At 46.0% G+C, this 15,352-nt stretch overlaps 1 protein-coding gene across 4 annotated transcripts in view; it reads left to right on the top strand.

The window, feature by feature from the left end:
- The window catches only part of pla2g4f.1 (phospholipase A2, group IVF, tandem duplicate 1), a 109,106-nt gene that overhangs the window by 42,672 nt on the left and 51,082 nt on the right, over nucleotides 1-15,352 (top strand). For all 4 annotated transcript variants that reach the window (XM_060934806.1, XM_060934807.1, XM_060934808.1 and 1 more), the window contains 3 exons: nucleotides 9,070-9,112; nucleotides 10,854-10,905; nucleotides 10,974-11,113. In XM_060934806.1, the coding sequence (XP_060790789.1) occupies nucleotides 9,070-9,112; nucleotides 10,854-10,905; nucleotides 10,974-11,113 (235 nt within the window). The remainder of the gene's footprint in view (nucleotides 1-9,069; nucleotides 9,113-10,853; nucleotides 10,906-10,973; nucleotides 11,114-15,352) is intronic.

Below are 15,352 nucleotides of genomic sequence, written 5' to 3' on the forward strand. Positions count from 1 at the left end.
GAATGATAATTAACAATGATATATCCAAGTTACTTTTTATTCAATATTAATAACAATTAAACCTTCAGAATGAATACAAAGCTCCAATGTTCGACAAAAACACAGTGTCACTCTAATGTTCTGAATTGTACTCCATGACAGCTTTTTTTTTTTTTAGCAGTCTGCACCAATACCTCACGAGGCTGCATGTCACAGCAAGTGTCTGTGTTGATCTTGCCGGAGTGCCCATTCAGAATCTTTTCAGTTGCTATTGAAAGTCGCTCAGGTGGAAATACGCTTTTCAAACAAAATGTTACTTCCGGGTTGGCGGGATTCTCGCAATGCGGTGTGAACATGATCAAAAGTGGAACGAAGGCTCGCTACCACAAGATAACACGCGATTTCATAAGACTCTTTACTGGCTGTCTGTGGTGTACAGTACGTTTGTAAATGTTATGCGCTCTTTTATCATCGTGGGAATTGATTATAGCTCTAAATAAATATTGAAGTTTTTTTAAAGAATCTGTATAACTTTATTTGTACGTCCATATACTACGTTTATTGAATCAAATCTGGTATAAAATACGGACATTCCGTATAGGTTGACATATATGTTGTAGAGAATCGGCAAGCTCTTGCTTCAGGGAAGCTTTGATCGCGTGCATGGTGGAGAAAAGTTGATCAGCTTTCTCTCAGGAACGATAAAGGTAGATTTATTTCAAATCAAGAGTTTGTAAATGGATTGAATGACTTCTTTGGAGTTCTGTGCTGTGATCGAGACTACATCAGACCAACTCAAGTAAAGATCGCAGACAGCGAGCCGGCGCCTCAACTGACCACTTGTCAAGTATTTCATGCTTTGTCACTGTAAGCCTCCCTACGTGTGGGTGGAGCACAGAGGACGGCAGGACAGAGATCAGGTTTTATAATTTGGCTTTATTGCCACACTTTTCAGTTTAACAATAGTCACTTACCCAGACACACACACAACCGGCGTCTGGTTCAGGGATGAGCTCCTCTCGCTCTCCCTCCTGATATAGGGCGCGGTCACTGGGAAGACACACAAACACAGGTTAATTGCTCTCAGGTGTCATGATTCTGCCACTTACCTTCCCTGACTCCGCCCTTCTGTCACAGACCGGCGCTTGACCACGCCCCCGCTGCCACATACCCCCACCGCCCGACTCAGGCCGGGCGGCCGTCCGGCCTGCAGCCGACACCCCCCCCCCCCCCCCCCCCCCTTGACGGGAGAGGAAGTCCGCCACGACCATCTGCGCCCCCGGCCTGTGGACCACCTTGAAATTAAAGGGTTGGAGTGCCAGATACCAACGGGTGATCCGCGCGTTGGCATCTTTCATGCGGTGGAGCCACTGGAGGGGCGCGTGGTCCGAACAGAGGGTGAAAGGGTGCCCCAGCAGGTAGTACCGGAGGGCGAGAACCCCCCACTTGATGGCCAGACACTCTTTCTCTATGGTGCTGTAGCGCCCCTCACGCACCGACAGCTTCCTGCTGATATACAGGACAGGGCGGTCCTCCCCCTCCACCTCCTGGGACAAAACCGCCCCCAGCCCTCTGTCCGACGCATCGGTCTGCAACATAAAGGGGAGAGAAAAGTCAGGGGACTGTAGAAGTGGCCCCCCACACAGTGCAGCCTTTACCTCTGAGAAAGCCCGCTGGCACTGCTCCGTCCACTGGACCGGATCTGGTGCCCCCTTTTTAGTGAGATCAGTCAGCGGGCTGGTGACGTCCGAATAATTAGGTATAAACCTACGATAATAGCCAGCCAGCCCCAGGAACTGTCTCACCCCCTTTTTGGTCTTGGGCCTCGGGCAGGCCGCAATTGCTGCCATCTTATTAATTTGGGGACGCACCTGCCCGTTGCCCAAGTGGAAGCCCAGGTACCGTACTTCCACCCGCCCAATCGCACACTTCTTTGGGTTGGCTGTGAGCCCCGCTCGCCTCAGCGACCTAAGGACGGCCCTCAGATGTTCGAGGTGCCACTGCCAGTCATTGCTATAGATGATGATGTCATCTAAATACGCTGCCGCATACGTGGCGTGAGGGCAGAGGACTCTGTCCATCAGCCGCTGAAACGTCGCGGGCGCCCCAAACAGCCCAAACGGAAGGGTGACGAATTGGTGTAAACCAAACGGTGTGGAAAAGGCCATTTTTTCTCGGGATAGTGGAGTCAAGGGGATCTGCCAATATCCCTTCGTCAAATCCAGTGTCGAATAAAAGCGAGCAGTGCCGAGTCGATCGAGCAACTCATCAATACGAGGCATTGGGTACGCGTCGAATTTAGACACCGCGTTGACTTTCCTATAGTCCACACAGAACCGGACCGACCCGTCGGCCTTGGGTACCAAGACCACCGGGCTGCTCCAGTCACTGTGGGACTCCTCGACGATGCCCATTTCGAGCATGGTCTGAAGTTCTTCCCGAACCACCTTTTTTTTGTGCTCGGGTAGCCTGTAAGGGCGGCTACGCACTACCACCCCCGGGGGCGTCTCTATGTGGTGCTCTATGAGGTTAGTGCAACCGGGCAGGGGCGAGAACACATCCGAAAACTCGGTCTGCAACTGGGCGACCTCCGTGAGTTGGGTCGGGGAGAGGTGGTCTCCACAGGTGACCGGAGAGGTACGTGATGCCAATGTTCCTTTTTGAACCTCCGGCCCCAGCTCCGCCTTCTCCAGAACTACCAACACCAACGCCACGGGGACCTCCTCGTTCCAGAGTTTAAGCAGATTGAGGTGGTAAATCTGTAGCGCCCCACCCCTGTCCGTTCGCCTCACCTCATAGTCGACATCCCCGACTCGCCGTGTGACCTCAAAGTGTCCTTGCCACTTGGCGATCAATTTGGAGCTCGACATGGGCAACAGTAGGAGTACCTTATCTCCCGGAGTGAACTCTCTAAGGCGCGTACCCTTGTTGTACAGGCGGGCTTGTCGTTCCTGGGCCTGCCGCAAATTCTCCTGAGTTAGGTGGGTGAGCGTGTGGAGTTTTGCGCGCAGGTCCATAACGTACTGAATTTCATTCTTACTTTGTGAAGGTCCCTCCTCCCAGTTTTCCCGCAGCACGTCCAGGATGCCGCGCGGCTTACGCCCATACAATAATTCGAACGGGGAGAACCCCGTGGAGGCTTGGGGGACCTCTCACACTTAGAACAGCAAGGGTTCGAGCCACTTATCCCAATTACGTGCGTCCTTGCTTACGAATTTCTTAATAATATTTTTGAGGGTGCGGTTGAATCTTTCTACTAAACCGTCCGATTGTGGGTGATACACGCTGGTGCGGATCGGCTTAATCCCCAATAACCCATACAGTTCGCGCAGTGTTCGTGACATAAACGTAGTGCCTTGATCAGTCAGAATCTCTTTCGGGATTCCAACTCGGGAGATGACGCGGAAGAGTGCCTCCGCAATACTGCGTGCTGAGATATTGCGCAGAGGCATGGCTTCCGGGTATCGCCTTGCATAGTCCACCAGAACTAATATAAAGCGGTACCCTCATGCTGACCGATCTAATGGCCCGACGAGATCCATCCCAATTCTCTCAAACGGGGTCTCGATTAACGGTAGAGGGCGCAAAGGCGCTTTTGGAATGGCCGCTGGGTTTACTAACTGGCATTCGTGGCATGCCGTACACCACCTACGGACATTGCCGCGAATCCCCGGCCAATAGAATCGGGCCATTATTTGGGCTAGTGTTTTATCCTGCCCTAAGTGTCCAGCCATGGGATTAAAGTGAGCCGCCTGGAATACCAATTCCCGGCGGCTTTTCGGAATTAAAAGCTGCGTGACTCGCTCTTTAGTTTGAGTGTCCTGCGTCACTCGGTATAATCTATCCTTCATAATCGCGAAGTAGGGGAAGGACGGGGTGGCGTTCGGCTGGAGCGTTTGACCATCGATTACTCTCACTTGGTCAAACGCATGCCGCAGAGTCTCGTCTCGCGACTGCTCTAATGAGAAATCCGCGAGGGATTCCCCAATAGAGAGAGGAGGAGCCGGCGGCTCCTCACTCTGACGCGGAGATGACGTAGACGGCTCTGTGACAGCTGCTCCCGCCAAAGCGACACCGGGACCTCCCCCTGTCAAATGGCAGGACCCACTCTCTACTAGGCGCGTCATTAAACCCCGAAATCCCGGCCAATCAGTCCCCAAAATTAACGAGTGGGTAAGGCGAGGATTAACCGCCGCCTTCACTATAAATTTTTCCCCTCTGAAAATAATGTGGACCGACACCAAAGGGTAGCTGTGAACATCCCCGTGCACACACAACACCTTCACCCCTTGTGCTCCCCCCAATGCCTCATTTTGAACCAGGCTTTGGCGAATTGAGGTCTGATTACAACCAGAATCCACCAATGCCTGATATGTAGCCCCTTGGATACTCACCGGTATGCGATACGCTCCGGCCCGATCGAGGGCGGCCTCTGGCGCATCGGGGATCCGAACCACCGCGCCCACTTCCATTGCTGTGCACTGCTGATGAAGGTGGCCCGGCTCCCCGCAGTGCCAGCAAACCGGCCCGGGCTTTCCCTCTGCACCGGTGATCTGGGGCTCACTCACCTGACGTGGGGGAGAGACAGACACAGAAGGGAGAAACGGGAGGGCACCGCGGGTGCGGCGGGCCGGCTGGGGTGGTGCCGGACCCCGCCTCCGCGGTGGGGGAATGGGGCGAGGACGGGACACAGGAGGAGAGGGGGAGAGAGAGAGAAGAGGAGAGAAGAGACGATGCCATCTGCTGTCCTGCCGCCGGGACAGCCGCCAGATGATCCTCCACCAGCTCGACTGCCTGATCCAGCGACGCCAGGCGGTGGCACTGGACCCACTCTGCGGTTCCGGCTGGTAAGCGGGCGATGAACTGTTCCAGTACCACCTGGTCAACGATTCCCTCGGCGTCGCGATTGTTGGCCCTCAGCCACCGCCAGCAGGCGTCCCGGAGCTGCTGGCCGAACGCGAACGGCCGACCGACTTCCTCCAGTCGCAGCGCACGGAAGCGCTGGCGCTGTTGCTCCGGTGTGCGCCCCACGCTCTGGAGGACGGCCCGGCAGAGGTCCGCGTAAGCCAGCCGGCGGTCGGCGGGGAGCTGTAGCATGGCCAGCTGTGCCTCTCCCGTGAGCAGGGGGAGGAGGCGCGCCGCGCGCTGCTCCATTGGCCACCCCGAAGCTTCGGCGACCTGTTCAAACAACGTGATGAACGCCTCGGGGTCGTCCTGCAGGCCCATCTTGGTGACAATGAGGGGAGACGAGCCCGCGGCCGGAGCGCTGGTGGACCCCGCCGACGCGAGGAGATGCCGGAACGCCTCGCGATCTTCCTGCTGGGCCAGCACCAGGGCTTCGAAGCGCTGCTCCTGCTCCTTTCGGAGCGTGACGAGTGCCTGGTGCTGGCTTTGCTGAGCCGTGGCGAGGGCGTGGACCAGATCGGCGAACGGGGAGGATTCCATGGGGCTGCTGGTTTGGTGCGCCACTGTCCCGGGTTTCGGCACCACTGTAAGCCTCCCTACGTGTGGTTGGAGCACAGAGGATGGCAGGACAGAGATCAGGTTTTATAATTTGGCTTTATTGCCACACTTTTCAGTTTAACAATAGTCACTCGCCCAGACACACACACAACTGGCATCTGGTTCAGGGATGAGCTCCTCTTGCTCTCGCTCTCCCTCCTGATATAGGGCGCGGTCACTGGGAAGACACACAAACACAGGTTAATTGCTCTCAGGTGTCGTGATTCTGCCACTTACCTTCCCTGACTCCGCCCTCCTGTCACAGACTGGCACTTGACCACGCCCCCGCTGCCACAGTCACGTATCAAACGAACTGCTACAGGACCGGATGGGATTCCTTTTTGGGTCTGGCGTGATCACGCGGCAATATTTACACCTGTTATTGAGTCAATCTGGAACCGATCGTTAAAACAACAGTACTGGCCTAGCCGCTGGAAGGAGGCTAATATCAATCCCCTCCCCAAAGTGGACATTCCTGAAATACACGAGGACTTTAGAGGAATAAATGTCACCCCGGTGATTGCTAGAACTTTTGAAAGAACTGTTTATGGAAGTTTTAGTAAAGATTGCATGCAAGCAAGTTTAAATAACTCACAATTTGCATATCGATCCTGTGGGAGTTGTGTTAATGCGCTGCTAAAAATGCAACATACGTTTCTTGAGTCTTTGGACAAAAGAGAATCTGCGGCTGTGAGAATGTTCACAATGGATTTTTCCAAAGCGTTTGATAATGTGAAGCATAACATTTTAGTTGAAAAGCTCAAGCATGTTTCACTAAGTCCGTATATAATTAATTGGTACATTAGCTTTTTATCAGACAGAAAGCAGCATGTCGTTCACAAGATCATATGCGAATGGAAGTTAGTAAATAAGGGCACAATGCAGGGCAGTGTTAGTGGCCCCTACCTTTTCAACTTATTCCTTAATGATTTAGAATTCAATGAGCACGCTGAAGTATCGTTAACTAAATATGCCGATGATTCAACTATTTTAGTTACGGTATTGAAAGATTCCGTGGATAAGTCTGTTGTAGCTTTGGAACAGTTTATGTACTGGACAAGGAAAAATGATATGGTTTGTAATTATAGTAAATGCAAGGAGCTTGTACTGCACAAGCGAGGCAATGATGTACTTCCTGTGATCAGTAATATTAAACAACATGATAGTCTAAAAATCCTAGGATTAATTCTGCAAAGTAACTGTAAATTCAGTCAACATATTAAGAGTAAGCTGCATGAAGCGAATAAAGGACTGTATATAATTAGAAGTCTGTGCAATGATGGATACAATCAGACTGAAATCGATCATCTCTTTAAAGCTATCATCATGCCCAAGATTATTTATGGGTTACCCGTTTATGGGGCCAGCCAATCTGACTTAAATGTCATTCAATGATTTTTAGAATGTTGTCATAAAAGACGATATACATCGAACAAGTTAGATATTTCGGCTCTATTAGAAAAATGTGATAGGCGGTTATTTGAGAAAATATGTAATTGTAATCATCCGTTCTATAAATTACTACCAAGATATAAAAAGACCACAATAAATCTTAGAAATAAATCCTGCTATAAAAATAAAATAAATATGGAACGTTTTTAAGAACAGTTTTTAATAGTTAATTATAGATATAACTTGGGTGTATAAATTAAATATTTAAGTATCCTCCATAATTACATAGTTTTCCATTATTCCTAATGTAAATGTGTTTTTTTATATATATTTATATATTTTTAAACCTTGTAACACCAGATATGTATTTTATCTTGTGAATAAAGACGTATGAATGAATGACTTGACACTCACTAACCTGTTTTTTAATGTATTCAACAATATGCCTGATTAATTTTTCATGTTCGAGGGCACAAAAATTAATAAACGTCACATTTTATTAAACTCTATTCTGGTGCTGAAAGTCAGAGTGCAGCCCTGAGACTGCAAACCATTTAATTATAGACATGAACTATAATCATGTTGTACTAACCACAGCTGGAAGACTTCCACTGGCAAGAAAATAAAATCCATCAAGCGTAATGTCCTGAAGGTGCCAAGGTGCAAAATATTCGACTGTATTTAACTTAATTAGAAATAACTCGCTCACAATAACTGCATTAAACACACATTAGAAGAATGTTAATTGGCAGGTGGAATATGATTAAATGTCCTATCTCAAGGTCAGGAGGCAGGACTGAGGCTGAATTCCACATATTTATTTCACAGAAATAAGTGACATTTTGCTTCATTATACGTTTTCCCTTCATTATAATCATCACCTTCTGGCTGCTCCCGATTAGGGGTCGCCACAGCGGATCTTTCGTCTCCATTGCTCCCTGTCTTCCGCATCCTTCTCTACCACACCTGCCACTTTCATGTCCTCTCTCACCACATCCATGTATCTCCTCTTTGGTCTTCCTCGTTTTCGTTTGCCTGGCAGCTCCATCCTCAACATTCTCCTTCCCACATGCTCTGCATCTCTTCTCAGGATGTGCCCATACCATCTCAGTCTCCTCTCTCCTAGCTTAATTCCCAAACTGTCTACATGTGCTGTCCCTCTGATGTGCTCGTTCCTTATCCTGTCCAACCTTGTCACTCCCATCGCAAACTTTAACATCCTCAACTCCACCACCTCCAACTTTGCCTCCTGTCTCTTCATGAAGGGATGATTATAATGACTGAATGAAAAACACCATTTAAAGGTCTTTCATTGCCAAGTGAAATAATTAACTCCAAGGGACAGAATTGAGGCCGAGTACTGTCATCTATACTTCATTTAATTGTAGGAAAGTGGTTAATGCAATAAATAATAATTAATAATAATAAGGGGCAGCACGGTGGTGTAGTGGTTAGCGCTGTCGCCTCACAGCAAGAAGGTCCAGGTTCGAGCTCTGTGGCCGGCGAGGGCCTTTCTGTGCGGAGTTTGCATGTTCTCCCCGTGTCCGCGTGGGTTTCCTCCGGGTGCTCCGGTTTCCCCCACAGTCCAAAGACATGCAGGTTAGGTTAACTGGTGACTCTAAATTGAGCGTAGGTGTGAATGTGAGTGTGAATGGTTGTCTGTGTCTATGTGTCAGCCCTGTGATGACCTGGCGACTTGTCCAGGGTGAACCCCGCCTTTCGCCCGTAGTCAGCTGGGATAGGCTCCAGCTCGCCTGCAACCCTGTAGAACAGGATAAAGCGGCTAGAGATAATGAGATGAGATGAATCTGAATTCCAGTATCCATCATGCTTTATATCCCAGGTAGAAGTAGAAACCTTACTAGAGGTTAGTAAGAAACCTTTATAGAGTCAGTCCTGGAAGCACTGCAGTGACTCATTCATTTTCAGTAAGTGCTTTGTCCTGGTCAGAATAGCAGTGGATCCAACACCTATTCCTGGAGCACTGTGCGTGACACAGGAATTTACAGAAATTTCACATTCACACCAATGGGCAATTTCACATCACAATCTACCTACTGGGTATGAAACCAGAGGAAACCCACAGAGGCTCAAGAACAATCTGGAAACTCTGGAGCTGTCAGATGGGAATGCTATCCAATGCAACACAGTGCCATTCCCATGACTAAACAACCTTTTTTTATTTTTGTATTACAGCCCTGAAGCATCTCGAGAATATCTCTCCAACGAGGTTCTTGTGGTAAGGGCTATTTTGATTGAGCTATGCAATAAGGATTGCCCAAGATTGTTTCTGTGGCACGTCACACCACCACAAGTTCCATGTGCACTACTTGCAAGACAGCATGCTTGATTGTTGTTATTATTATTATTATTATTTAAACACACACACACACACACACACACACACACTGAACATACAACTGCACAAATGTAGAGGTTATAGAGGTTAGGGTGACCCTCCTATCCATACTACACACTTATCACCTGCTAGAGGAAGCCATGGCTTAATGATTAGAGAAGCAGTTTGGGGCCCAAAAGGTTGCTGGTTCAATTCCCTGCACCAGCAGGAATGGATAAAGTGCCCTTGAGCAAGGCATCTGCTCCCCAGGCTGCTCTGAGTGTGTTGTACATCACTCTGAATAAGAGCATCTGCTAAATGCCTGTAATGTATTGTAATGCTTGTACAACTCGGTAGTTCATTTTCCTGCAGAAACATAGCACACAAATGTACAACAGTCTTAATTAAACATGACATATGAGCAACTGAATGTGCTGCCAATCACACGGCATCTGTGAGCTCATATATGTGGAAGAGGGCAGATAGCATTTTCCTCTGCATATGCTGTTACACAGCATGAAAAGATATGATGACTGGTATAACACATCCTGGAGAAAGGATGTCATCACTCTTAACTTGCACCAGTTGGTACCTCTTGTACTGTTGGATGGAGCTGTAGGAGTGGGCAGAGGACCCAAGTGGAAAAATCTAGCTCCAAAGAAATAGCCTTTTCGACTTTTTTTCAGGTTAGATCAGCAAATTAGTAGAGAGCATACTGTACATATTTTTTCATCTTTTAATATACAGTACTGTGCAAAAGTATTAGCCCCCTATATTTTTTTTCCCATCCAAAATTTGTTATAGATTTCTATTTTATGACTTCTACATAATTGAGTCAGTACAAAAACATTTTAGTCCAAACGTTCATTTTCCAGTATGAAATTAAATGTTACAGAAAAAAAAAGTTTGTGTCTGAGCAGCATATTCCATAAGAGAGCACTTTTCAGATGAAAAAAGAAAACATAATGAAGGCTGCTGGGTTTTGGTGTAAAATGAAGAAGTGAGTGTGACAGTGTCCAGAAGAATTGTGGCTGATTCTGTAAGATGCTCAGGAAAACCTACAGATCATTTCCTGAGACGGATTTTTTTTTTTTTTAAAGCAAAGGGTTGTATCTCACCAAATACTGATTTTGTTTCATTTATTATGGCTCACTGATTACTGTTTATAGTGGTGGTTTTTTTATGTTGAAATGTTTAATTTCATTATTTTTAAGCCATTTTTGGTCTACAGCATTTCTTTACATGTGCCTAAGATTTTTGTACAGAACTGTAGTTCAACAGCATCTTCCTGCTTTTAAACTTTTTTGCCTTTTTTTTAACCTACATTTAGACAGATTCATATCATGCATTACATACAACAGAGATCCTTCAATAACTCGGTCCTGTATGATTTCTAGGAGGACCGTTTTTCAGATGGAAAATCCATTGAAATGTTTTATGAAACATTGCTGCAGTCTAAATATTAAACAAACATCTCAAGTGTCATATGGCATTGAATTCATAGATATCATGATATTATAGTCATACATGATGAACATATACAGTTAACACTGCCAAGTTTCCTTTATTTAAGTGGATGTGGTGTATTCAGGTGAAACCATTTCTAAAATGTGTAAACAGATTTTTCTTACTGTGATTTTAGGCGGCACCGCTATCCATTGTGGAGGTGACAATAGATAAACTACCACTTGAGGGTAAGAAGATTAAAACCTGTCCCCATTGGTGTGTAGCATTGATGCATTGACCTCCGTGTGTATTTCAGTGCAAAAGAACATGCTGTTAAGGTTACGAGGGGCGTATATTGAAGACCAATTCATCTCAGCTTCTAAGAAGAGCAGCCTCATGCAGACTCTTCACTACTACATCAACAAAGACCTGGAGACCAAGATTGAGCTTCAGGCGGTAGATATTTTTAAAATCCTTCCATGTGTTCTTATACTAATACAATGACTTTTTTTTTTTCTTCAGTGTAGATCAGGGGTGTCCAAACTGATCCATAAAGGGCCGTGTGGCTGCAGGTTTTCATTCCAGCCATGCAGCAGCACACCTGACTTGGCTCATTCAATCAACTGAACTGTCTTCATACAGTCAAATACTTGCAGCCACACCCACCCTTGATTAAAGAGTGGGTGTATCAGTTGATTGAATAAGCCAAATCAGGTGTGCTGCTGCATGGCTGGAATGAAAACCTGCAGCCACACAGCCCTTTATGGATCTGTTTGGACACCCCTGGTGTAGAACAAAGCATGAGAGGGTGCTGAATGCTACAATGAGTTCTTTACTACTTCTACTAATATTGTAATGATTTATTTCAGTTATTCCACGAAATCGAGTTGTACATGAGCTGATAGGTGATGAGGCACGTAGCACCAAGTTGTCTATAAGCCGTGTACAATGAGTGGAATAACTGTTTTATTCTATCCACATTCACTGGATTTTGAGAAACAGAGCATTTTTATTTTTTGCAAATTCGATAAATAAAAACTTTATGCAAAATGTCTGACAAAATCATTTCCGCTTAGAATTGGCATTTTACCTTAAAATTTCAAACAGGTTCAATTCACTTTAAAATATGCTCTCTGTTAAAGGACACCAGAAGAAGAACATAGCTTTTGGATTTTTGAAAAAATCTTTTATGGTTGCAGAGATATGGTGATTTTAGTAAAAATCAATAGCATGCTGACCCCCCACCTAACATTGAAGCACAAAATAGAAAAGGTTTACATGGTCCTAATTGGTACTGTTAGAACCAGAAAATGTTTTAGTTTTATGAGCAACTTGGCTTTGGAGGTTAACCCTAACAATTACGACAGGAAATGCAAAAATATCTCACCTTCGACAAATTTTCATCCAAGGCTTTGGCCAACATCTTGTTTTGGACCGGAAAAAAGGCCTACATCTTCCCTAGCACTCTCACTGGTTCAAAATGAGGTCAGGGGAAACCCATTTCATATTTAAGGGGAATTTCCAAATCCAATTTTGCTATATGACAAAATTCCTGCTGTGCGCTCGCTGCACACAATGCATATGGCGCAATGCGTCACCCACTTCTGCCTGCTCCAGTGCTGAATGTGAAGTGCCTACTTAAAATGTAAACAAACTGGCAAAATGATGGGAGCAATTTGTGAAAAATGCTATAATAAAAATTATTGAAAAATTTAAAAAAGATACGTTCTTACAATCAAATACTTTTATTCCATATTTTGTTGCCTTTTTTGGGGGGGGGGGGGGGGGTGTTTTCAAGTCAAGTTTTTTTTGTCCTCTGTTGGTTCAGTAACACCCTGCCATTTTTTTTTTCTTTAGGGTTCTTCTTCTTTCGGTTAATGGCGGGTTACACTTTAAGGTGCATACCGCCACCTACAGTTCCCTACATTTAAGTGCATTTAAATTCTCACGTATCGCCCTGCACTCTTAAGGAACCTGATCAGTTCCCTTGGCCTTATTCCATATCCCAGAATTGAAGTTAGACTAAAGTCTGAGCATCCAGCTCTTTGCAATTTATCTTTCCATTTCTCCCTGTGCCACTGGTACCTAGGACATAAAAACAATACATGTTGCACCATCTCCTCTTGATCTGGGCACCACATGCAAACTTCTTGTCTAGTTAATGATCCTTCCCTTCCTCCACAAGGCCCCATCATCTGCATATAATGAAACCTCTATGTCTGGGCTTACATTCTATGCATCATTTATCATGATGTTAAATAACACAGGACTGATAACGCTGCCCTGGGGTGTGCCATTTTCCACCTCAATCACAGTAGATATATCTGCCCCCACCTTCACCTGGATTGTACGCCCAAATAGGAAGCTCAATATCCAGTTAAAAAGCTTCCCTCACACCCCAAGCTTTTTCAGCTGCATTAGGAGGCCCTCCTTTCACAGCATGTCATAAGCCTTCTCTATGTCAAAGAAGACAGCCACAAGAACCTCTTTCATGGCTAAGGCTTTCCTAATGTCAGTCTCAAGTCTGATCATGGCATCCAGAGTAGACCTTCCCTTCCTAAACCCACTCTGGTATCCTGCAAACAGCCCCTTGCTTTCCATAAAATATGTTAACCTGTTAACCAGTATTCTCTCCATCAGTTTACACAAATTAGATGCAAGTTCAATAGGCCTGTAGCTAGTTACCTTTGAAGGCTCTTTCCCTGGCTTGGCTATTGGAATGACTAGGGAATGCTTCCACACAGCTGGCACCTTTCCTTCTGACCATATTCTATTGAATGCTTCCACTACCTTATTAAGCACTACATCTGATACATGCTTCAACATTATGTAGTACATTTCATCCTGACCTGGTGCAGTATTGGAGGTGTTAATGAGGGCACTTTTAAGCTCAAATAGTGTAATATCACTATCCATAGCACTGCTGCAGTCTGTTTGTTTTTCACACACACTGCCCTACTCTCTCAGGGTTATTTGTCTCTGCTCCACCCACTGTTCACCCAAATTACTTGAGCTATGAGCTTTGGCAAATGCAGTCCTCAACAGCTCTGCTTTATCCTTTGCTAAGCTTGCCTCACTATTTCCCTCAACCAAAACAGGAATATTTCTTCCTCTAAATACCCCCATCTTCTTGACCATACCCCACACCTGTTCTATCTGGACATACGTTCCAAGTTGACTACAATACTCCCTCCAACATTTATTTTTTGCATCTTTAATAACCTTTCTTGCTTTTGCCCTTGCACTCTGATATTGCACCACTTTCTCGGGGTAAGTGTCATTCGCAGCACCCTAAATGCCTTATTACGTGCTTGGATTGCCTCAGTGCACTCCTTAGTCCACCATGGCACTATCTTTCTCCTCCCTTTCCCTTGGGATCTGGGGACTGCAGCTGCAGTTGCAGCTAGAAACATATCAGCCAGGCTCCTTACCATATCATTGACCTCTCCTGTGCTCTGTACCTGGTTTATTCTGGTTTCACAAACTTCATTAAACAACTCCCAGTTTGCTTCTTTCCAATGCCACCTCCCCGGAGACCAATCCACCTCTCTGCTTACATCTATAGCTATTTTGCAGATTAAAGGGAAATTATCACTTCCTATAGTGGAATGCTCCCATATATCCCACTCACTTAACCCAGCTAATGTACTGGATACATGTGTAAAATCAAGTGCTGATAGTGCTCCAGTTCTAACATTCACTCTGGTGCCTCGCCCATCATTTAAGCATATAAGTGATTCAGTATCCATGAACTCCTCTACAACTTCCCCATTCCTATTAGTGGTATCACTACCCCACAGAGAATTATGTGCGTTAAAATCCCCATACCACCTTTTTACCCTCTCTCTGTATCACTCTTTCCAAATACTCCACTGTTAAATCATCACAGGGATTAAAAAAATTAACTATTATGATGCTATCCCCTCTTGTCCACCACATTTCCACAGCCACACACTCACTATCCTCACTCACTATTAATTCCCTGTATGATAAACCATCTTTCACAAAAGTGCAACATCCACCCCCTTGCCCTTCCCTCCTATCTTTTCGTACTGAAGTGTACCCAGGAACTACAAACTGCAAGTGAGGAACTAACCATGTCTCCTGTATACATAAAATGTCAGGTAAAATTGGGAGCCCATACACATTTCTTAAATTCCTGCCCATTCGCCACTAGGCTTCTAGCATTCCACTGCAATATGATCAATGGGATTCCTGTCATCCTTCAAACTGTGATGGTTCACCCTGTCCTTCTGATAGCTTTTTTTTTTATCACCTCTTCCACAGGCACACTAGCCATGTCCAAATGTGCCTTTGCAGCTTGCAGTATTATCTTAATGCGATCTGTATGCGTAGTTGCTTGGGCAGAGCAGTTAATAACCTTAATTATAAAAGCTAGAAAATCTATCTTATCCACCTGCATTGTAAGCTGTGGCAGCGGGGGCGTGGTCAAGCGCCGGTCTGTGACAGGAGGGTGGAGTCAGGGAAGGTAAGTGGCAGAATCACTACACCTGAGGGCAATTAACCTGTTTGTGTCTTCCCAGTGACCGCGCCCTACTTAAGGAGGGAGAGCGAGAGCAGAGGGAGCTCATTCCCGAACCAGACGCCGGTTGTGTGTGTGTCTGTTTTGTTTAAAGTTGTTCACTGAAAAGTGTGGCAATAAAAACCCTATTCCCGAACCTGATCTCTGTCCTG

Source organism: Neoarius graeffei, chromosome 11, assembly GCF_027579695.1.
Source record: "Neoarius graeffei isolate fNeoGra1 chromosome 11, fNeoGra1.pri, whole genome shotgun sequence".
NCBI lineage: Eukaryota > Metazoa > Chordata > Actinopteri > Siluriformes > Ariidae > Neoarius > Neoarius graeffei.